The sequence below is a fragment of the Gigantopelta aegis genome, chromosome 14 (genome assembly GCF_016097555.1).
Source record: "Gigantopelta aegis isolate Gae_Host chromosome 14, Gae_host_genome, whole genome shotgun sequence".
NCBI classification, from domain to species: Eukaryota; Metazoa; Mollusca; class Gastropoda; order Neomphalida; family Peltospiridae; genus Gigantopelta; species Gigantopelta aegis.
Genome location: NC_054712.1, coordinates 57,890,245 through 57,915,845, shown reverse-complemented (window position 1 = coordinate 57,915,845; position 25,601 = coordinate 57,890,245). Strand labels below are relative to the sequence as shown.

Here is a 25,601-nt window from a genome sequence, read left to right as displayed (position 1 = left end):
CGAGGATTCCGCCATGGAACCGTGGGCTGACGATGCCAGAACGCGGATCCATGGTGGACGTGCCTGAACCGTTTTGGATAGGGGCACGCGAAAATAGTTCCCACCCCACTCGTTTTGATCATGAGAATGGGACGAGGCGCCACGCCTGAGTGATTTATACTCAGTGCTAATCTCTACGCTGGAATGTTGGTAAATATGTTTAAGTTATGATGTGTAATATGCATTTAATGGATAGTTGATAGTAGAGTATATATCTAAAAGGAGATAATATAGTGTTAATCTGTGGTAATTGCTTACGCTTGAAAACTAAGTATTAAACTAGGATTACTATTATCTAAAACTACGTAATGAATCGTTAAAAGCAAGACTGCCAACCATCTGCTCTTAATTGATCTTGTATGATATTGTGATTAGTGTATTATTGTAGTCTTATCATTGTATTACCTTAACACAACAAACTGTATCTTGTGTTTATGAGTTCGTTAGGTTTATGGGTATGAGAAATAGCCTATAAATAAACCAATGGTAATACATTCTTTGTTGTAGTCTTATTTCATGTTATGGATATCCCGATTAATAGTAGACAGTCCTACAAGAGTAGTACTTTAACATGAGGTCAGGTGATCATTAACCCCTACGTGACGAGCCAAACAATAAGGTCTTTTTATAATACCAGCCGAAATGATTACCGTGACAGGCATGGTTTGTTAGAAATGGGTACCAATGCTTACTGAGGTCTGGTATGGTTTATGATGAGAGTAGGTACGATTTACGGTGAGGGTAGGTCCCCACACAAAGGTCACCTTTAAAGGTCATTTTGGGGGGTCATTTAAGGTCATTTAGGGTCAAATTAGTGGAAGTTAAGTGTTTTTTTACATTGTTCTTATCTTTACGGGTAGGTTTTTTTTACAAATATGTTACTTGAAGTTAGCTTTTTATAAATATGATTATAATGGATCATTATATATTACAATTTAGATGCAAACTGTAGGGAAACATGATCTAACAATCAACTGATTTCGAAATTATGTCTTTCTGGGGCAGATCCAGAATTTAATCAACGAGTACCCATGCTTAGTGAGGTCTTTACATGGTAAGTATAGGTACAATTTATGGCGAGGGGAGGTACCTATGCGAAATTGACTCTAAAGGATCATTTTGGAGTCATGAAATTGACTCTAAAGGATCATTTTGGAGTCATTTACGGTCATTTAGGAAACATTAAGGTGTTTTTTTTTTTTTTTTTTTTCTGATTTATGCGGGCAGGGCTTTTTACAAATATGCTACTTAAAGTTCGCTTTTCATAAACAGATTATAATGGATCATTATATATAACAATTTACATCTAAACTATAGGGAAACGTGATATAAAAATCAACTGATCTCGAAATTATGTTTACTAATGTCTAAAACATATGTTAGAAATAATTAATGGTAGCTTTGTTAGAAATGGGTACCCATGCTTATTGATGTTTATACAGAGTAAGGTTTATGGTGATGGTAGGAATCCACGCAAAATGTACTGTATTGAGATCTGTTTAAGACAAGGTTTATGGTGAAGGTATGTTTTCACACTATTGTGACATTTAAATGTCACTTTAGGGGTGATTTTAGATGTCATTGCAAGTCAAAATCAATATTTTGGTTACATTGTGTTAATATCTATGAGAGTAAGTTTTTTTCTAAAAAGTGTTGTTTAAGGTTAACTCTTGATTTTGACTAATTGATCAGTATATATTGCAATATTCATATAAACTAAGAGGAATCTGGAATTAAAAATGTGTTTATTTGACAATATTCATTTCGTGTAACACATCCTTTCCCATGCAGGTTTTAGACCATTATCAATTTATAGAATCTTCACATGTACCAATATGTATGGTTGGATATAGGTCATCCCACATATAACTCGGTGGCATCTTAGCTAGATGGAAGTATTTCAGAACTTCTGGGTTATTTTTTAATATCCTTAACCTGAGTATCAATCCCAACATCTGATTCAGTAGCTCCATACACACAACATACATATACCTCAGTTTATGAGGTCCACAACAGTTCTACTCTTTAAGAATGGAAAGAACACTGTTGGTTTCATTAATAATTAATGAAACATTAGAACTACACTTGTGACAAATGAATGTTACATCTATAATTTTGCAAAATTTACCTTTATCTTTCCTACTCCTTAGATTTTTGTTGGTAGCTTTATGTATTGTTTCTCAATATGAGTGTCAAAGATATAAATATCTTTTCTAGTGGAACTATCAATCTTTCCCAAAACTATGTTGACAAATGTGTTTGCAATTGGTTTGTTTAATGCAAAGATCAGAGCACAACCATCAAACGTAAGGTAAGAAAACTGTCAGTCTACAAATTATCACCCTACGTAGCATTCTCTTGCCACAAGTAGTATCCCAGTTGATCATGCAGGATCAGAGTAACAATGTTTTTTTTGTTTTTTTATTCAATATTCTATGGGACATGGGGTTACATTAGTTTTAAGTATGGGCTCATCATTGGAGATGGTTGAGGATCCAAAAACGGCACATTCAACCAAATAGGAAAGTATGACGCAGCTATATATACACAATATTTCATCCAAGCATGAAGCATATTCTCGAGTTGTGGTTGAATGCAGACAGACACATGACACTATTATTGGTTTGCTATCTTGGTCACCCTAAAGACGAAGGTTTGATACCATTTGGGTAGTCATCAAATACTGGGCAGGACATACTCTACTTGAAACACACTGATTTGATGATTTGTATGGTGATACGGAGTCTACATTTGAAAAAGAGCTAATTTCTAAACATACTTTTAAAGCATCCATAATTTGACAGTAGTCTACATCCTGCTTAAGGAGATTGGAGAAATAAGTTGAATTTAGCAAAACAAGGCAGATATGTATTCCAGAATACACATATACTGCAATCCATTGCTGCTATCTATCAGTCATAATATGAAACAGGTTAGTTATATGGCAATTGTTCATGTTGAATGATACGTTTAATCATAGAAACCAATTAAGATATACCATTTTAATTGTTGCTAGAATAAACAGTGATATTGTCTTTAATTAGATAATAACATTATATCTTAAATAGTGATAATATTCAACCACTCTCTCCCCCACCCCCCACCCCCCCAAAAAAAAAAAATCAAAAAAAAAATCCTCAATTTGTGGCAAATGGCTTTAAATGATCTTAACATGACGGGGTACCTACCCTCTTTGTAAACCTTACACTATATAGCATTGAGCATGTGTCCCCATTTCTAACAAAACGTGCCTGAAATTGTATTTGCTTAGTCGTTTAGAAAGACAGATGGGATCTGTTTAAATTCCCAATAATATTATATGAAGCATATTTCATTTCATTCTACACCAAAACCGGATTAAACAAAACATATATAAATTTATATTTCATATTTTTATTCATAAACATTTTTGGAACAATTGGTTAACTTACACACATCATTTGACTTTATTCAGGTGAGAAACAGTTAATTTAGTGAGTACTCCTTTGTTTTTGTGTAGTAGCTGACAGAGGAAACAATTTCGACAAACCATTTAAAACATGCACATTCCCAGCTAACGCACAGGTTTATGTTTTATAACTGCTATACCAATACAAATTATAATGGCCTGTCAGTTTGTATGCATTGTAGAGCCAGTTATCTACATACAGTATCTGGAAGAATGTATTGCACGAAATTAGTATTGTAAAATAAATGCATTTTTCGTTCCAGATTTCCAAGTTACATACAGTATCTAGAAAAAATGTATCGCACGAAATTAATACTGTAAAATAAATGTGTTTTTTATTCCAGATTTCCCAGTTAACATGCAGATTATACTGACCAATTAACTACATTTAATACTCAAAAGTAAACCTTTAATAGCACTTTCTGGAAAGAACCTAGACTTACAGATAAAACAAAATAAACATTTCGATTTTGACCCCAACTAGCTTCTAAAATAACACCCTAAAGGTCAAAATGCCATGAGTACCTACCTTTACCATAAACCATACTCTACATATATCTCAATAAAGGTCAATTACACATGGGTACCTACCCTCACCATAAACCTTACCCTGCACGGGTACCATTAATGTTTTAAACGACGTTTTAGACACTTATAAACACATTGTTTCGAGATAAATTAATTTTAATATCAAGATTCCCCATAGTATGCCGTGATATGTACTATCCTGTCCGTGGGATGATGCATAATAAAAGATCCCTGGATACTAATGGAAAAATGCAACGGATTTCCTATCTAATGTATGAAGAGTGAACTTTGTGTAGCATATTTGTAAAAAGCCCTACCCTCAAAGTTCTGAAAAATGTAAAAACTTAATGTACCCTAATTTGACCCTAAATGACCCCAAAATGACCTTTAAAGGTCACTTTTGCATGGATACCTACCCTCACCATAACCCGCACCCATCCTCAGCATAAGCTATACTCTGTACAGACTTCAGAAAGCATTGGTACCCAATTCTAACAAACCATGCCCCAAAATGTGGACGTAACCTTTCCCTAAACATCTCCCCCTTTCGTTAAATTATGGATCTGCCCCTGAAATTTCAATCAGGAAGCACCCCTACTAGATGTGTAATGGATATATCTATAAACCAAAGTCATAATATGAACATTATTGATCAATATTATTGGAAAGAATTAAAAGAATCCAATGATTTGTGTCATTTACAGAATATTATATATTCAGAAACAATGACCTTCATTTGACCTTGAAAATGTAGGTCAAATTTACCAATTATGAAAGTCCAGCAAATCAAAATGGAAAGTTTGGCTATTTAGCGTCACAAAAAAACATGTTTAAAGAGTTTCATCTCGCCTATAACTGAAATTTGGTGTCTTTCCCGTGGGCTGTTGTTTTTGGGTAGCAGCAGTTCGAACACAAATTCCCAATTAACGTACAGGTTTAGACAAGTAAGAGTTGCAGATCTGAAAGCTACACATATGTTTTACATAAGAATCAATGTTCAAACCTTCCTGACTCTCCGACAGATAAATCGACCTGGCTCCTGGACTAAGTTCCTTTAAAGGCGTTCTGTCACGGATGGTTGACTTAATTAATGACCTAACAAAGTATTATCTGAAAATATATACATTTGATTTGTTGCTAAAAGTACTTTATTTAACCATTTACATAACTACCATAACCCACTTATTACTGATATTTTGTAAAAATAATTGAATTATGTAGACGGTCCATAATTCGGGAAAAATAACGCCTATTTGGAACGAACAGGTGTTACGTATTGTTTTTGCAGTCACGTGATGGGCAACCCCCGAATAACGGCATTGTCAAAACGATTTGCCAAGCTCATGTAACGAGATCGCTTCACCGTCTTCTGCGACGTAGGGTAAATCGAAAGAAAAACAATGAAAATAAGTTATAAAAATTATATAAACATGTACTGAATGATAATAAGCTTATACATTAATTTATTTTAGCAACAGAAGCATTTTAAACGGCGACAATCCCGACTAGTTAGGCCTTTACACGTACAGGTAAAGTATCGTTTGTTGTACGCGGAAAAATCTAAACACCACATTCATTTTTCACTTTATTAAATTTATTATTATATAAAATATGCCATAACCCCATGACTAATTACAGCTGGCTTGGGATAGCAATTATTACATTTTTAAAGAATACTGTGATCTAGACGGTGTTTATATATGAAGTGGCTATATATACGATGGCCGTGTATATGGCTTCCGCTAACGAGGGCTGCCTATAAACACAGCAAAATTGTGTATAGGCGGTAAATAAGTATTTGATTGATCCATATTACCGAACCATCTGGAACAGAAGGAATACATACTAAATACTGTACGAACAGTGCGTTTTCTAAACGCGGTGGGGTGGTGGGGGGGTGGTGGGAGGTTTGTATGAATCAAAATAAAAATTACAAATTATCAGTTGCTGAGGTAGATTATCTGAAAGAGAAACTAACTTCGAACAGTACACAAACTAACAACAGGGCTTGAACTTAATAATTTTTCTCTGATTGCAATTTTGAGGCTCCTATCGTAAATAATTTTTAAAGTTAATTTTATCGCAAATAAATAGGACAATAACAATAGTGTATTATTATTATTATTATTATTAGCCTACTACTACCTTTTTGGGATGAGGGGGGCGGTGTTTTAGGGGGGGGGGGGGGGTCTATAAAAATGCACGATTAACGTGCATGCACACACACGCACAAACAGGCAGGCTGAACTTGTCCGTGCACGTAAAACATGATTCAACTGGGTTAAGTAATAATTAAGCCAACCTTTGGACGGCAAAACATGCGACAGTAGGCTCCTTTACTGTTTTTTTTTTTTTTTTTTTTTTTTTTTTTCACGCTGTACATTAAACCGAATGACCACTTTGCGAATCAGTCAAAATAATTTGCAATCGTTTAACGAAAAACGACTGCTGGTCGTATGCCACATTTGTGATGCTGGAAAACATGTTATCCGTTTTCGAACCAATCACTATAGCGTTGTAACCGTCTAGACTCTCTTCCCTGCTAAATTTCATGCACACGCGCCTGATAATAATAATAATAATAATAATAAATGGGGAGTTCATGTTCCGACTGGTTATTATTTTAGTTCAGCGCATTCGCAGTTATTTTTGTCATGAAATAATGTAATTTTTAAAATTATTTTATTATATAGCCGGCCCTCATTTGCCAAATCTCTATACACGGTAAACGTTTATATAAAATTCTAAAATGCATTATACGGTTGTCGTATATACACCCTCATCACTACGAGTCTTTTTTGCCGTATTTTTGACTTCCAAATTTAAAAAAATAAATTGTGTCATGGAATTTCCTCGATCGTAGTTCAATTACAATGTTTTCGATCATACAATAACTAGGTTTTGTATTCCAAATGAATGTAATTGCCATTTATAATCCATATATAGAAAAATAAGGCCCACTAAATCCGTGATTGTCACCTGTCCCCCCCCCCCCCTCTCTCTCTCTCTCTCTCTCTCTCTCTCTTTCTGTCTGTCTGTCGGTCTCTCTCTGTCTCTCTCTCTCTCTGTCTGTCTGTCTGTCTCTCTTTCTTTCTCTCTCTTTCTCTTTCTCTCTCTCTCTCTCTCTCTCTCTCTCTCTCTCTCTCTCTCTCTCTCTCTCTCTCTCTCTCTCTGTGTCTGTCTGTCTGTCTGTCTCTCTCTCTCTCTCTCTCTCTCTCTCTCTCTCTCTCTCTCTCTCTCTCTCTCTCTCTCTCTCTCTCTCTCTCTGAACGCAAAGATTGCGTTAAACAAGTAGTTATTCTGTTTTCCTTCACAGGCGAGGATGCGCCTTTAATTTTAAGATCGTCGACAGCGTTTATTGCATACATGTCGTAATAAAGATTCACCACAAACAAACCCAAAACCGCACAGTTTAAAGCATACAGAGAATATTACATGAATGGCCGTTGCATACCATTTATCATACAAGAAATTGTTTTTAAACACGTGTGTTAGGACCCATTTTGTAATATGTACCCATTCTGTAATTAAAAAAACCCCGACCCATTTTGTAATAAGTACCCAGAATGTTATTAAAAAATCTGCCCATTCAGTAATAAACAGAGGTACCCATTCTGTAATTAAAAAAACCCCGATCCATTTTGTAATAAAAATTACTAATTCTGTAATAAATAGGTATTAAATATATATTTATAAATTTAAATAATTTTAAACATTCGGTGACTGCCTCTGATGCGAGACGTCTAAGGTCGATCCCACTAAGTTGATTTTAGGTAGACCAATTGACATTCCCTATTCCATCCAGTGCTCCACTACTAGTATATAAAAACCTAGGTCTGTACTGTGGTTAGTGGCACATACGAATGTGGGAAATATCTTCAGTAGTCTTTGTGTGGAATTTATAGAAGCATCTGACTAAAAATATGTGACATTTATAATTCGGCAATTATTTCAGTATCTGCTGAAAGGGACTTCCGACTAAAGGTATTTTTCTCCGAAAACTGATATTAATGTATAGTAATCTGTTCTCCACCTTCCAGTGAAACACCTAGGCAATAACAAAAATTAAAGTTGTGTGATATTCTCTGCATTATGTAACAATCTTGAATCTCCCAATGATTAGCTATTCAATGTCACATCTCTACACAACAGAGTAAAAAACAAACGTTATGATAAGAGTTTAGACGGTTTACAACAGTTAATCATTATACGGTGCATTGTGTATAGCAAGAGCAGTGCTGGACGTCATCATAATCTAATATATCCACAGCATACAGAAATGGCACTGGCCCCTCTTTTGTGGTACCTTATGATCCAATATGTGTACCTGTGATGTGTTCGTGTATGCTGGTCAACCACGCGTGACCACATCAGTGCAGTCAGTGTGAGCTCTTTTGGTAGCCATAGCTACAATACAAACACCCAAGCTATCTTTAAACTTTGACCCTTGTCTCTTTCTCTCCCATTGGATAATTAACACTCACCTGTAACTGCATGCTTTCTTTGGACTGACCAGACAGGACAGAATTATTTAGTATTTGAAGAAACAAGTTCAGATAAGAGAGAAATAGTAGAAGTTTAATTTAAAGGTTTCCCCAGTTGTTATGGAATATATCAACACAATGCCTACGTGTAATTCATATGGGTGTGTCTTGTGTATTATGTTTACATGAATAAAAGATGATGCCCTAACCCGTAGCTGGTGTTGTGAACTTTGTTGAACCAAGCTTCACGCACAAAATACCGACTGCTACATAAGTTTTCCAATAAAATTGGCTCCCTTGTCCGAGTGAATTCTCTTTGGAGCCGACGTAGGGACAACGTTCATCTAAAACTGTGGGATCTTGGACAACTGAAAACCAACGTTTGTTTCTGTGCAGAACTTTCAAGAATGTGTTTCTACAGAACTATTGTGGTACCAGACTCTGATTAATGTGACTCTTGCGCCTGTGTTATCAGTACTTTTTTTTTCATCATTCGGAAAGGATATGTAAGTGCATTTTATTTATTTATCCTTTCACTCTTGTGTATTTTTCCCATTTTTTCCTAGAGCTCTAGAACTACAGTAATGTAATTTATTTCATTGTATTTTTCTACTCATTTTTGAGTTTTACATTGTAAATTATTTTCAATTATTTTAATTCTAATGTTGTTGTTTTTTGTTTTTTGTTTTTGTTTTGAACCTTGTGTACCAGTACTACAGCTAATTTAAATTGTGTTGAGTTTTTTGCCCTTACTGTACAGAAATTTAAACCCACTGAGTGTATATTGTTGTTGCATTCAGATTTTCTACATTCATTTTTTTTTATAAATGTTGGATATACATTTTCTAACATAGATTTCCTTTGTAATGGTTTAAATTATCAAATGGCAGAATAAGTGTCAGGTGATTGATTAAAATAAAACGCTTAAATCCTATTTAGGTAGCCTACGTAAATTAACTAAATTAACTAAACATTAGTATAACAGTTATCTATATTGTATATATACATAAAGAGTAATTTAACTTACCTTGTTAAATTGCAGTAGGAATTTGACAGTTGACGGGACTGAAGACATGACTTAGCACAACTAACCTCTCATTCCTGTCTATTCTCAAACCTTTGTTTACCTTGGTTTCTACTTCCGCTTCCGGTCTGAAACTTCCTGTTGTGAAATTCCCTTTTATAACTGTACTTTCAGTTGTAACTTCATACAATGTGATCTGTACTTAACATTTTCTTTTTGGATTTGTTTCTAATATTTTATTTCAGGATTGCAATTGAATATAGCTACACGTATCAATTAGATTTAAAAATTAAGCATTGTTGATAATTTACATTATCACGTTTTAATTTATTGATTGCATTACTTTTCAGAAATTGACTAGAGTCGAAACCAGCCACACATGAGTCGTACTTTATGCATTGAGAAATAATTCATTTGTTTTCAAAAATTACTTTGATTTCAGTGTGATTTTCAGCCATATTGCTTTTGTACTTTGCTGTTAATAGGTTTCACTCGTTTATTTAATCTACTTACTTCATACTTTGTGGAATTGAACTTAGTCAATTATTTTGTTTGTATTTTTCACATTGTTTTATGAACATGAACATGTTGAATTAATCTGGTGATATTTTCTGGAGTTGACTATACTTACTGTCTGCTGTTTGTCCAGAAACTTAGTATTTGTTTTTGTATTCTTTATAACTTGGCTGGTAATCATAATGGAATTGAGTTCAGAAGAGTTAGAGAATATGAGTGCTTTGTTTCGGAAAATGGGAATGTCTCCAAAAGACGATAATCCTGAGGATTTTAAAGAATGGTTATCCGAGACAGCACATCAATATAAACCCAAGAGGGAACAGGAAGGAGATACTGAGAAATATTTCTTTGATTCAACTACCAAACCTGGACCTGTTGCATACCAGTCTTTTCCTAGACTCCCGTTGTTTAGTGGTGAGCCAGGAAAAGATGCTGAATATGACATCTGGAGATACGAGGTGGATTGTCTCATTGAAGCTAGGACTCATTCCTATGAACAGACCTTGCAATCTGTAAGGAAGTCACTGAAAGGAGAAGCTGCAATGATGGCGATGAAGCTTGGTACCAAGGCATCCATGTCTGAACTTCTTGGAAAGATGAAAAGTGCTTTTGGGACACTTAGATGTACTTCTTCTCTTCTTTCCGAATTCTACAGCTCTAGTCAAGGAGAGGGTGAGGATGTCGCTGCTTGGAGTAGACGACTGGAACGTCTTCTATTTCAGTTGTCAGAACAGAAATCCATTTCCTCTTATGAACAGAACGAAATGTTGATAACAAGATTGTGGGATGGACTTAATCCATCATTGAAAAGTTTAGCAGGTTTTAAGTATGAGACTCTTCATGATTTTGATGAGTTGAGACTTTACTTGCGTGAGGTTGAGTTTGATTTAGATAGAAGCAAGGCACAGAGAGCAAATGGTAACACCAGATCTGCATCAGTAAAGATGGCTGCGACTCCTGATGGCACACATTCAGAAGTTTCAGAACTGAAGTCTATGATCCGAGACATGCGCACCAAGATATCCGACATGAAACAGAATCAGCAGTGGGTCATGGGACAAGTTTGTCAACATACAGCTGCTCCGTTTCATCAGAGGTCATCACGTGATGAACATCGTGGCTATTTCACAGGCAGAAGTAATTATCGTGTCCGTGGACAAGGTTTTCAAAATTTGTCAACTGATTTTTCTGGTAGAGGTGACAGATCCTTTGGAAGATTCCAACAGAACATGGATGAACATCATCAACGTGCTGCATCAGCTCAACGGGAAACACCGACAACTCAGATTGATCATCCTGCCTCTGATACTGAACCTGTTTGTTGGAGATGTGGCTATCCCGGCCATTTATCTTATGGATGTCGTGTTAGATTGGATCATCGCAGACGTCCTTTAAACTATCACAGGCCTATGGGAAGGGGGCTTCCATAGGTGAATGTCAGCGCCCCACGGAGATTCCTGACGGTTTAGTTGGTGATCCCAATGAAGTATATATTCAGGTGGAGAATATTTCTGTTTGTGCTTTGTTGGACACTGGTGCTAATGTTTCAATCATGTCTAAATCGTTTTATGATCAAAACCTGTCACACATACCTCTAGAGCCTTTGGATAACTTGTTGAATATTGAAAGTGCTGGTGGTGATTTCTTACCTTATTCAGGATTTGTGAATGTTCACATTTCATTATCAGGCTGTGGAATAGATGATCAAGGAAAGTGTTGTTTACTCCTAGTCGTTCCTGACACACGGTACAACGCAAGAGTTCCAGTTCTTCTAGGTACGAATATCTTATCTCGTTTCTTGGATGACTGCAGAACGACGAATGGGACCAGATTCTTACAGAAAGCAGATTTACACACACCTTGGTATTTAGCTTTCAGAAGTATTGTGCTACAGGAGAGGGAACTGATCAAGAATGATGGACGATTAGCTTTAGTCAGGAGTGCCGAGTTGCAGAACAACATTATACCTGGTAACAGCACTGCAGTGATCAAAGGACAGTTGAGCAGACATATTGATTATCATCGAGTTTGTGCCATACTTCAATCAACCCCACGTTCAACTTTGACAGGTAATCTGGACATCACACCAACTGTAGTGAGTTACAACTGTACAAATGTAGATGAAGTTGAGGTTCATGTATCCAATGTCACCACCCACACTGTTGTTGTTGCTCCCAAAGCTTTACTGTGTGAACTTCAGCCTGTTACTATTCATGATTTGCCGGTTGGTGAATCAATGGATTCGCAAAGTATCTTGGAGCAGGTTGAAGTTGACACTGACGATCTTTCCACAGAACAAGTACAAGAAGGAGTTGATGTCATTCTGAAGTACCAGGATTTGTTTTCGAAGAGTGACAGTGATCTTGGTCACACAACCCAGGTGAAGCACCAAATTAACTTGGACTACGACTTACCATTTAAGCAACGACATCGACGTATTCCACCGGCAATGTATGAAGAAGTCCGAAGTCATCTTAGAGATCTTCTTTCTGCAGGGGTGATCCGACCTTCACGTAGCCCCTGGGCATCCAACGTTGTTCTTGCTAGAAGAAAGATGGTTCTCTTCGGATGTGCATAGACTACCACCAGCTCAACAGCCGAACCATCAAGGACTCTTATGCACTTCCTCGAATTGAAGAGTTACTTGACTGCTTAGGTGGTAACACTTATTTTTCAGTTTTAGACATGAAGAGTGGATATCACCAGGTGGAACTTGAAGAAAACCACAAGAAAAGAACAGCATTTACAGTCGGGCCTTTAGGTTTCTTCGAATACAACAGAATGCCATTCGGATTGTCAAATGCACCTGCTACCTACCAACGTTTGATGGAACAGTGTTTGGAAGGACTAAATCTGAATATCTGTCTGGTGTATATTGATGATTTGATAGTTTTCTCAAAGTCTTTTGAGGAGCATACAGAGAGACTACAGCAAGTATTCAAGCGACTTACTGAATGTGGTCTGAAACTAGCTCCGAAGAAGTGTAAGTTCTTCAAACGCAAGGTAAAGTATGTTGGTCATGTCGTTTCTGCTCAAGGTATTGAAGCAGACCCAGCAAAGATAGAGAAGATTCAACACTGTCCAACACCCACTACACCAGAACAGGTACGACAGTTTCTTGGGTTTGCTGGTTATTACCGGAAGTTTGTCAAGGATTTTTCCAAAATAGCCAGACCTTTATCACAGCTGATGCCCAAGACTGCATCCAGGAAATACAGACACAAGAAGCCCGTACATAGCACCACGTGGACATGGGGCTCTCAACAAGATGAAGCTTTCAGGACTTTGATAACCTGTTTATCAACACCACCTGTTTTGGGCTATCCAGATTATTCCATGCCGTTTGAATTGCATACTGATGCTAGCAACCATGGACTTGGTGCCGTTCTATATCAGAAACAAGATGGTAAGATGAGGGTTATTTCTTATGCCAGCAGGGGTTTGAATTCTTCTGAAAAGAATTATTCTGCCCATAAGTTGGAATTTTTGTGTCTAAAGTGGTCAATTTTTGAGAAATTCCACGATTATTTGTATGGTCATAACTTTGTGGTCATGACTGACAATAACCCGTTAACCTATGTTTTGACAAGTGCCCGTCTTGATGCTACAGGTCATCGGTGGTTAGCTTCTTTAGCTTGTTACAACTTTTCAGTTGAGTACAGACCTGGCAGAGCTAATACAGATGCAGATGTTCTGTCTAGGTTGCCCAATGACCAGGATGGAATACAGATGGAGCAGATACCCCTGGAATCCGTGACTGCTATCTGCAATTTGGTCCATGTGTCCAACCATGTAGAGAGCTTGTGTTTGTCAAAAGCTGTTGTTGATACACACGACGTGGAATTAACCGATGAAAGGTGTACCATGAATGCCAACGAATGGATACAGTCACAAAACAGAGATCCAGATCTGAAAGTAGTCGTTACAAATCTGCAGAACAACACCAGACCCGACAGAACCCAGTATATTGGAAATGGAGAAATAACAGCACTCTTGAAGAACTTCAGCCATTTCCAGTTGAGACATGGAGTGTTATATAGGATTACCAAACATGATGGTAATGAAGTTGCACAGTTGGTGTTACCTTCTGCAAGTCGATCCTCAGCATTATACAGTCTTCACAACAATGTTGGTCATCCAGGAAGGGATCGGACACTTTCACTGTTAAAGGAGAGATTTTACTGGCCTGGTATGACGAAAGATGTCCAGAACCATATAGAGTCATGTGATCGATGTGTGAAGCGCAAGACATCAACTGCATCAAGAGCACCACTGGTAAGTATTGAGACATCACAACCACTTGAACTCGTCTGCATGGATTTTCTTGCTCTTGAGCCATCCAAAGGAGGTCAACAGTATGTACTTGTTGTGACAGACCATTTTACCCGGTATGCACAGGCTTATCCGAGTAAGAACATGTCAGCAAAGACTACTGCTGAATTGTTTTTCAATAACTTTGTTGTCCACTACGGCCTTCCAAAGAGAATTCACTCGGACAAGGGAGCCAATTTTGTTGGAAAACTGATGACGGAACTGTGTAACCTGTTGAACATCGACAAGTCATCTACGACACCTTACCATCCAATGGGCAATGGCATGTGCGAACGGTTCAACAGGACACTTTGTGATATGCTAGGAACTTTGGATTCCAACTCCAAGAAAGACTGGAAAACTCATATTGGACCACTGGTACATGCTTACAATTGTACCCGACATGAAACCACTGGTTGGTCTCCATATTTTCTTATGTTTGGCAGGCATCCAAGACTTCCTGTTGACTTAGCTTTTGGACTTGACATTGAACCAAGCAAGCCAAGGACGGTATTGAAGTACACCAAGTCACTACAGAACAGATTGAAGAGTGCCTATAACCTAGCTGCGGAACAGGTCAAGAGGTCACAGTCTCGTCAAAAGAAGTACTATGACCATAAAGCCAGAGCTGCTATTTTATCCATAGCTGATAGGGTTTTGGTTAAAGTTGTAGCTTTTGACGGGAGACATAAGTTGGCAGATAAGTGGGAAGACGATGTATATGTTATCCTTGACCAACCCAATCCTTCAATTCCAGTTTTTGTTGTTGGTAAAGAGAATGGGGAGGGGAGGAAAAGGACATTACATCGTAATCTTTTACTTCCCATAGGTGCTATCTTAGGTCACGACTTACCTACACCTAAGCCACGACGGAACATCCAGAATCCGACACCTGTTCCAAGGACACGACAACGACGTCAAACCCATTTTTCGGGGTCAGAGAGTGAAGATGAAGAATTTATTCTGATACCTGTTGCTTCATCAGGATATCCGTCAGATTCAGCTGCTCATTCAGCTGATGGGCCATCTGAGGATAATGATAATGATGATCATAAGGAAGATGAAGATGATAATGATGATCATAAGGAAGATGAAGATGATGATGATGAGGTAGAACAGGATACTGAAGAAGGATCTGATGAGAATAGTTCAGAGGATGAACAGGAAGAACTTTCTTCAAACCCAAATATCTCTGACCAGACTTCCCTGAAGACCGTCAATCCGACTGATGTTTTGGATGAACTCCCAGAACCAGATCCAGTTGAGCTTGATGAGACGTCTCGACATTCACTTTCACCACCTTCTCCAGCTCCAAGGAGATCAAACCGAGACCGGCGGAAACCAAGGTGGATGACAAGTGAAGACTATGTTATGTCAGCAACAGTTCAGCAAGACTGGGTTGCTAGAGCTGATTATGTAACTTCACTTATTTCCCAGGGTCTACTTCCCAATGAAACTGTGGTACATGATGCACTTCTTCAGCATATTTTAGGTAAATGATGAGGACATCATTTCACGGTGGGGGGAAGTATGTAGTACACGTGTATTTTAAGCATATAGGTTTTATGTAACTGTTTAATTTCAGGTTCTTAGAGGAGTATGTACCTTTAAGTATGGTATTTAGTATGTATTTCATTAATGTTTATTTTCAGGCTGTAACAACTACAGGTTGAACAACATATCACTATAATTAACATTTTATCACCTGTTTCTAGTATTGCCCTGTACCTGTGATGTGTTCGTGTATGCTGGTCAACCACGCGTGACCACATCAGTGCAGTCAGTGTGAGCTCTTTTGGTAGCCATAGCTACAATACAAACACCCAAGCTATCTTTAAACTTTGACCCTTGTCTCTTTCTCTCCCATTGGATAATTAACACTCACCTGTAACTGCATGCTTTCTTTGGACTGACCAGACAGGACAGAATTATTTAGTATTTGAAGAAACAAGTTCAGATAAGAGAGAAATAGTAGAAGTTTAATTTAAAGGTTTCCCCAGTTGTTATGGAATATATCAACACAATGCCTACGTGTAATTCATATGGGTGTGTCTTGTGTATTATGTTTACATGAATAAAAGGTGATGCCCTAACCCGTAGCTGCTGTTGTGAACTTTGTTGAACCAAGCTTCACGCACAAAATACCGACTGCTACAATATTGTAATATTTAATAATTCAATTAGTTGTGGGCAACGGAAGGGGACATAACTCTTACTGTCCCATAGCGCAGACTAACGTAGTAAATATTTAACCTGCAAAAGCCTCCAGTCTGTGGATAGATACACAGGCAACTGTGATGTCAAGCACGCATGTGATGTGGGGCGGGACATAACTCTTACTGTCTCATAACGCAGACTAACGCAGTAAATGTTTAACCTGCAAAAGCCTCAAGTCCATGGATAGATACACAGGTAACTGTGATGTCAAGCACTCATGTGATGTGGGGCAGGACATAACTCTTACTGTCTCATAACGCAGACTAACGCAGTAAATGTTTAACCTGCAAAAGCCTCAAGTCCATGGATATATACACAGGTAACTGTGATGTCAAGCACTCATGTGATGTGGGGCGGGACATAACTCTTACTGTCTCATAACGCAGACTAACGCAGTAAATGTTTAACCTGCAAAAGCCTCAAGTCCATGGATATATACACAGGTAACTGTGATGTCAAGCACGCATGTGATGTGGGGCGGGACATAACTCTTACTGTCTCATAACGCAGACTAACGCAGTAAATGTTTAACCTGCAAAAGCCTCAAGTCCATGGATATATACACAGGTAACTGTGATGTCAAGCACTCATGTGATGTGGGGCGGGACATAACTCTTACTGTCTCATAACGCAGACTAACGCAGTAAATGTTTAACCTGCAAAAGCCTCAAGTCCATGGATATATACACAGGTAACTGTGATGTCAAGCACTCATGTGATGTGGGGCGGGACATAACTCTTACTGTCTCATAACGCAGACTAACGCAGTAAATGTTTAACCTGCAAAAGCCTCAAGTCCATGGATAGATACACAGGTAACTGTGATGTCAAGCACGCATGTGATGTGGGGCGGGACATAACTCTTACTGTCTCATAACGCAGACTAACGCAGTAAATGTTTAACCTGCAAAAGCCTCAAGTCCATGGATATATACACAGGTAACTGTGATGTCAAGCACGCATGTGATGTGGGGCGGGACCTAGCTCTGTGGTACAGCGCTTGCCTTATGCGCGGTCGATCTTGGATCTATTCCCGTCGGTGGGCCCATTGGGCTATTTCTTCTTCCAGCCAGGGCTCCACAACTAGTGTAACAAAGGCCGTAGTGTGTAATATCTTTTCTGTGGGATGGTGCATACCAAAGATCCCTTGCTGCTAATCGAAAAGGGTAGCCCATGAAGTGGCGACAGCAGGTTTCTCTCTCCCAAAATCTGTGTGGTCCTTAAAGGGACATTCCTGAGTTTGATGCATTGTAAGATGTTTCTGACTAATAAAATATTTCTACGATTAAACTTACATATTAAATATATTTTCTGGTTTAGAATATCAGTGTCTTTCTGGTCGTCTTAATATTTGTAAGAAGCCCAAACTAGACTTAGAATCCAAATAATTTTGTACGTACGAAAAAATATTTTTTATGAAATAAAATGAAATTTAACCTAGTGCAAATATTATAACGATCAGACACACGTTTAATATACAGCCACTAATATTCTAAACAAGAAAATATATTTAATATGTAAGTTTAATCGTAGAAATATTTTATTAGTCGATAATATCTTAAAACATTGAAGCAAACTCAGGAATGTCCCTTTAACCATATGTCTGACACCATATAACCGAAAATAAAATGTGTTGAGTGCGTCGTTAAATAAAATATTTCCTTGCTTCCTTCCTTCGTGTGATGTGTTGCTCGCGAAAGGTGAGAACAGAACAGTTTATTTCAGTCTGGCTGTTCAGAAACGGCATATGAGGATAATTCAAAAATAATGATAAATACATATGTGACATGGTGGTTTACAGGAGGATTGTATATGAGTTAAAACTCACATCAAAGTATACCACATACAGAATATATATGGTTTAAGCTGAGTAACGAAACTAACTAGCCATAAACAAAACAATTCTTTTTACATTGAGCATATCCTACTCCGCCTGTGGTTCCCGTCATGGAAGTCTTGTTTTTGTATTTTTATTATTTGTAACCATGGCAGCCTGCTTTTAGAATTCATTATTGTGGGGGCGAAAAGAGAAAACACAAATTTGTGCACCCATCCATCCACGCACTCTCGTTTCAGCTAGAGCACCACAACTGGCATTAATCATCCTACATTACATTTAAAAAAAAAGTTGTATTATGTTATTTTGAAGGGTATTTCCTCGTTTCAATATAACACACTCTCGTTTCACTCTACTGTAACTGTTACAAATGTGTTGAATATGTGAAGATTAATTTTCACGGATTAAAACTAGGGTCTGCTTTGTAACATCCCGACCGCAGCTCATCCTCTATGATCGCCCTACTCGGGAGGTATATAGAAAGGATATGGGGCAGACGGGCAGTGCTCCTTCTACAAATGTCTTTGTTAGTTTAAAACTGTCATTTAATCCGATTTAAAGCAACGGGGATGTTTTTCTAAATATTAGCTCATACTTCATTTACATGTTGCTGTGGTGACAGTGTTGTCAGAATAGGAAAACAAATCTATGAAATGAGTTAATTATCTGCAACAAACAACATCTGCAATGAAAACATTCGTTTTACGAGTTTATTAAATAATTTAGTCCGAATTCCAAGTCTTGTTGGACATGGTCGGGTATCCTCACATATTTGCAGACTTCCGCCACAAGATGTCAGCGTCAAAAGCTGAAAATAAACACAAATATTCAAGTTATATTTTATATCTTTAGACTGTTTAGATTTTATACTCTTTAAATTTGAATCAGCTAGAGTGCATTTACCACCACCACCACCACCACCCCCCCCAAAAAAAAAATTAATAATAATAATAATAATAATAATAAATAATAATAATAATAATAAAATAATAATAAATCAAACCTAACAACAAATAACATTCCTCGATCCGCCCCTGAGAATTAGACAGTGGTGGGGGTTGTAGTCTAGAAGCTGAATATTGATATATATCTGATACAGTTACAATTAATGACTCAAATATGAAAGCCTGCTTAGTAACTGTCGTTCTTTGATTCCCTTTCAAATGTCGTAACTTTAGTTCCAATATGGCTGAAATTAGTGATTCGAAGATGAAGTAGTACCTGTTTAGTAATAATATGATCCTTTGTATCCACCATAGGTTCCATATGTTGGATACCCGTAGATTGGCATTCCGATAGATCGTCTGTAACCTAAAAAAGTAGAAATTTGCTTTTAGTAACAATCACCTTAAAGGTAGAGTAAACTCAAACAAGAGATTTATGTGTTGGAAAGATGCATACCCGGACCACCAACACATACTGACACTTTAACAAGTGAAAAACGCGTAATTGTAGAGTTAAAGGGACATTCCTGGGTTTGCTGCACTTTTTAAGATGTTATCGACTAACAAAGCTTTTTTAACGATTGTAATTACATATCAAATATATTTTTCTGCATACAATATTAGTGTTTCTGATCGTTCTACTATTTGTACTAGGTTAAATTTCGTCTTATTTCCTAAAATATTGTTTTTTCATACGTACGAAATTATTTGAAGACAAAATCCAGTTGGGGCTTCTTACAAATATTAAGACGACCAGAAACACATTGAATATACAGACACTAATATTCTAAACAAGAAAATATATTTAATGTTCAAGTTTAATTCTAGAAATATTTTATTAGTCGGAAACATCTTACAATGCAGCAAACTCAGGAATGTCTCTTTAATAAAAAAAACATGATTATTCCTGCTAACTGGGGGCAGGCATTTTGTTTCGTTTTTGTGACGTCCGGTGGTATAGCTTGGGGCGAAGTGACGTCATCTCTGTCCATCTGCTCTATGCAAAGTGTAAACAAACGCTCTAATTTACGACAAGGCGCTTCGCTTTCATCAACCTGACTTGTAAAACAACATAAATGACTTAATAGTATAATAAATTATTTAACTAAATATATTTCAATTTTCATCAATAGAACGAAATGGAGTTATAGTATTTTTCTTTTTTTTTAAATCTAAAGAAAAAAATGCATATTATTAAGCCTATTGGTATGTTACGTTCGAGAAAAAACGACCACTCACGATACCCAAGTGATAATTTTCTTTTCTTTGGGACAACGTAATTGGTCAGTTTTATGATTTTAGATGGAAAAGTCTACTTAATCACGGGTTTTACAGAATTACTTACAATAATAAAGCAAGACGGCTGATCGATTACGATTAGAGGGGTATCCGTGCAGTTAACACACAATACCCTGTGATCTTAATAAAAGAGGCACGTCTTTTTAGTGTGTCTAGACACAGTGTCTGGGGACCGTCTAAATATACACCTGCCAATCAGGAACCACAGGTACAGGCCACGGGAAGAAACGACCAATTAACTAAGAAAACACTCCGATTATTATTTCAGTACGTGGGTTAATTTATGTACAAACCATAATACAGTTATTTCAACACTTTGACAATGGTAGTTTATTTTGTATTAAATATAATATATAATTGTTGCTGGCTTACTGGGATGACTATTATTACAGAATATTGCGATGCATCCGCAAAAAATCAGATATTTTTCGTTTCTTCAGTTCGAAGACTAATTCCTGACGTGACACGTTAGGTATTACGTAACCACCAGCTCGCCAGAGGGCGTATTCACTGGGATGGTACAAAATGGCTGCGCCCGTAATATATATAATAGCCGTCACATTTAACCGTTTTATTAATTAACTATACGATTATACTTGTTGATATTAAGCAATAATGTGCATTATATATCGTTGAATACGCATACCCGGTGAAATGCCTTGATTGTCCCCTCCTTTAGGAACAAAACAAAATATTTCACAACATCCTCTTGCTATAGGTTTGCTGCCAATTCACATGTTAATGGTTGACAACAAGAACTTACTGTGACCAAAGTCATGGTTTTCAGAAGAACATGTGTGACTGACTATCACTAATATAGGCTTGAACTACCAAAATATAATGTGTGACTAACTATCACTAATATAGGCTTGAACTACCAAAACATAATGTGTGACTGACTATCAATAAAATAGGCTTGAACTCTGGTTAGCCTTCCGACACTATGGATGATGGTTTTAGTTCCAGCCATTATTTGCGTTCTCTAAATTTCTTTCCATCGGTATACTATTGGCCACGGGACCGCGATGACTGTAATGAGTACTTACGCATGCGTCCTGGGATGATTCCTCCCATCATTCCACCTCCGTACATTCCACCTTTCATCATTCCACCTGTGTATCCTTCAGTGAAAAAGTAAACAGTTATAACAGACTTAACTAAATTCTCTATGTAGATTCAATTTATTGTATCCTAAGACCGTGTTTTTCACTAAAACATATCCAGCTCTCAAATAAATACGAATTCATTGGTGGATCCAGTGTGGTGTCATAGAGGTCCCCTCACTCCTCCAGCTCGTTTAAAAATAATTGCTGTCCTCTCTCACAAAGCTGCCCCCCCCCCCCCCCCCCAATAATTCTGAATAAAAATATCATTGGTACTAAATCTTAAGTCGGAGATGAATTTTGCCTGTAGAATGCAGGAAATTACATTTCAGGACATCTAGTTTCTACAATTTTACGTGGTAGCTAAGCTTGTTGTGCAGAGATACAAAGCGGATCACGCTAACGGCTCTGTGGTTCGAATTAGGCTTAAATGAATTAAAGACGAATTCATTATCATATTTACCCCCATAACCGTAGCTGTATGGGTTGATGATCGCGGACGACATAACCACGCATGCGCACAAACAGAGGATGAACAGCCCAGACATTTTGTTGTGAAGTGAGTCTTGGAACCTGGAATACAAGAAAGAAGTAAAATATTATTTGCACATTTTCGTTTTATCTTTTAATTTTCTATAATAAAGGCAACTTTTATTTTAACATAATGAATATTAATTCACTATATTAACACAATTCCCTGGCCCCTTTGCTAATACCCCATCCCCTGTGGTAAAATATTCCAGATTGCAATTTATAGTAAGAGCATTTATGAATAAAAAACCAGGGAACATGTTTACAAAGCTTGTGGTGGGGGGGGGGGGGGGGGGGGTGGGGGGGGGGGCGGGGGTGGGGGGATGGGGTTATTATTATTATTATTATTATTATTATCATGAAACATGGATGTTTAAGCAATGTAGATTCTGCTCAAATATTCTCGTGCTGCCTAAAGACCCGTATACACGATCAAGCATTTGTCGAAAAACATTGTTAGCCAAATTGGGACAAATGTTCCCACTTGTTCATGTTTGTATTACTTTCTATCTAAATGACGCAACATTCTACAATTTTGTGCAGGTTGTTCACGTTTGTTCACAATGAAAACTGATTTTAATCATAGATTCCATTGAAACCTAATGTTTAAACTTTAAAGAAGTATTGGCATAAATAAGTATATAGAAAAAGGCCTGTGACAGGAATGTTTTAATTTGAATTGTACTAGGCTGACGTATATGACATTGTTTTACTGTGTTCCTGTATTTTGTTAATTGTGAGTGGTTGATATATAAAATCAGCAGAACATTTCTTTAAATTATATATTATAGCTGAAAAATTACAAAAACCGTTATTTTATAAAATAAAATTACAATTATTTCATGAAATTATTTCGCCAAATCAAAATAACATTCGCCAATTGCTTTTAAAATTCACGAATGCTAGAGCTAGCTTGGAAGATAGTTATACCCACAATGCTTTTTACACGTGGAACGGTTAATAGTTGCAAAATAGCTTTGTTATGCTGTGTTCCATAAAAGTCATTATTGCCTATTAATACCGTACAATAATAAATAGAGGGAGGGGGATGCCTTTTGAAGTCACTAAATCTAGTTCTTGAGGTACATACTTTTCTTGTTTTGCATAAAAATATTAAAGTGCATTTGAAGCAACTAAAAACACCAGTAACATATGGAACTATTATTTGATTTGCCAAAGTTGTAGTTTAAGCAAGCAGTTGTAAGTAATTTGTAATTTAACTAGTGGTGTTCTAATGATCGATTGTGTTGGTCAATTATAAAAATCCACAATCGATTATCGCGGGTAATATTAATGGTAATTGTTACAACAATTTGAAAGATGGAATTTGTTAACATATGACAGGGTTTGGGTTTGTTTGCAAGTGTATGTAAAGAAAAGAGACATTGAAAAAGTATATACAAAAATTAGCAAGTTGTAGGGTTTTCCTCGAGAACACGACGATAGGTGCAGTCATAATAATCCCAATCGTTTTTAAGTTTACATAATTCACTCATTATATAATCGAAAGTTGATCGATTGGTGCAAACCGATTATAAACCGATGATCGAATATTTGATCAATTGTCAACACTAAAATGTTTGTTGTTATGTTTCACGACACCACTAGAGCACATTGATTTATTAATCAGCGGCTATTGGATGTCAAACATTTGGTAATTCCGACATAATAGTCTTATAGAGGAATCCCGCTAAATTGCCCATTAATAGCCTAATAACTAAAGGTAATTATTTGATGCCAAGAGAAAGAATATTTTTTAATATTTAAATAATTCATATGTATATATGTATGTATAAAAGTGTACTTACCTTTTTAGCTGGCAAAGTCTTCTGTGTGACTGGATACCCAACGTAACGATGTGTAGAAAAAGCTTGTATTTATACAGTTTAAAACAAAAATAATGTCTGCTGAAATTGCGTAGGCTGGTACGCTTCCGCCTCATAAATATCCATCAATCAAGAATGCGTTTCCTTATTTCCTTAGCTTGAAGAATTAAAATCATTTAACTAGGCCATCTTTTAAAAATGCTTTGTTTTTCTGTAACACGTCACACCATAGTAATTGTTGGTCGGTCTATCAGGGTATTCTATTTTATTATTTTAGCTTTTAAATATTATGTTGTAAACAGAAGAAGAAACATTATGGCGAAAAAATGAATAGCCTAATGGAAGTCTGTTGTGTTACATTAAATGATGTATGTATTAAAAGTACAGTATTTCTATTTTTGGCTGTTAATGTCTTAAAGGGACATTCCCGAGTTTGCTGCATTGTAAGATATTTCCGACTAATAAAATATTTCTACGATTAAACTTCCATATTAAATATATTTTCTTGTTTAGAATATCAGTGTCTGTATATTGAATGTGTTTCTGGTCGTCTTAATATTTGTAAAAAGCCCCAACTGGAATATGTCTTCAAATAATTTCGTACGTACGAACAAAAAATATTTTATGAACTAAAGGGAAATTTATCCTAGTACACATATTAGAACGACCAGAAACACGTTTGATATACAGCCACTAATATTTTATGCAGAAAAATATATTTGATATGTAATTACAATCGTTAAAAAGTCTCTGTTAGTCGATTGCATCTTAAAAATTGCAGCAAACTTAGGAATGTCCCTTTAATAGCTTACAGTTTCTTGTTTAAAATATCAATCATTGAAAAAAAAAACCTCAAACATTTCCTTTGTAGAATTAGAATTAGTTCACTAGGCCAAAATAGAAAAATAAAAGGTTTGTTGTAAACCCATCTGAGTTTATTACTGTCGTGGGTCGGTATATTTATTTTATCTTTGAAATACACTAACATAAAAATAGCAACGAAACAACAACAGTTTATTATTAAAGGAACATTACTGAGTTTGTTGCATTGTAAGATGTTTCCGAAAAGTAAAATATTTCTATGATTAAACTTACATATTAAATATATTTTCTTGTTTAGAATATCAGTGTCTGTATATTCAATGTGTTTCTGGTCGTCTTAATATTTGTAAAAAATCAAACTTGATTTTGTCTTCAAATAATTTCGTACGTACGAAGAAATATATTTTAGGAAATAAAATGAAATTTAACCTAGTGCAAATATTAGAATGACCAGAAACACGTTTAATATACAGCCACTAATATTTCATGCAGAAAAATATATTTGATATGTAATTACAATCGTTAAAACGTCTCTATTAGTCGATAACATCTTAAAAATTGCAATAAACTCGGGAATGTCCATTTAAAAGGAAAATAAAATACATGGACAGAAAGGAAGATTTGTTGCTATATTATTAACTCTTCCCGTGTTAAAAACGTCACATGTTTTCA

The 25,601-nt window shown here is 36.5% G+C and overlaps 1 protein-coding gene across 1 annotated transcript; it reads right to left on the bottom strand.

Annotated features, from left to right (window-relative positions):
* Window positions 1-19,100: 19,100 nt before the first annotated feature.
* Window positions 19,101-24,238, bottom strand: LOC121388928. The gene is made up of 5 exons (XM_041520475.1): window positions 24,090-24,238; window positions 22,214-22,323; window positions 21,694-21,768; window positions 19,626-19,715; window positions 19,101-19,212 (listed from the first exon to the last, which is right to left on the bottom strand). The coding sequence occupies exons 1-4, from the start codon at window positions 24,221-24,223 to the stop codon at window positions 19,630-19,632; spliced, it is 405 nt and encodes a 134-aa protein (XP_041376409.1). The 5' UTR covers window positions 24,224-24,238; the 3' UTR covers window positions 19,101-19,212; window positions 19,626-19,629.
* Window positions 24,239-25,601: the final 1,363 nt, after the last annotated feature.

Bases quoted from the DNA above. Each gene is read 5' to 3' on its own strand.
- LOC121388928 (XM_041520475.1), bottom strand. From the start codon at position 24,223: ATGAGGCGGAAGCGTACCAGCCTACGCAATTTCAGCAGACATTATTTT. The intron at 22,324-24,089 runs GTAAGTACACTT...CTTGTATTCCAG, and splicing joins AGACTTTGCCAGCTAAAAAG to GTTCCAAGACTCACTTCACA. The intron at 21,769-22,213 runs GTAAATATGATA...TTTTCACTGAAG, and splicing joins ATACAGCTACGGTTATGGGG to GATACACAGGTGGAATGATG.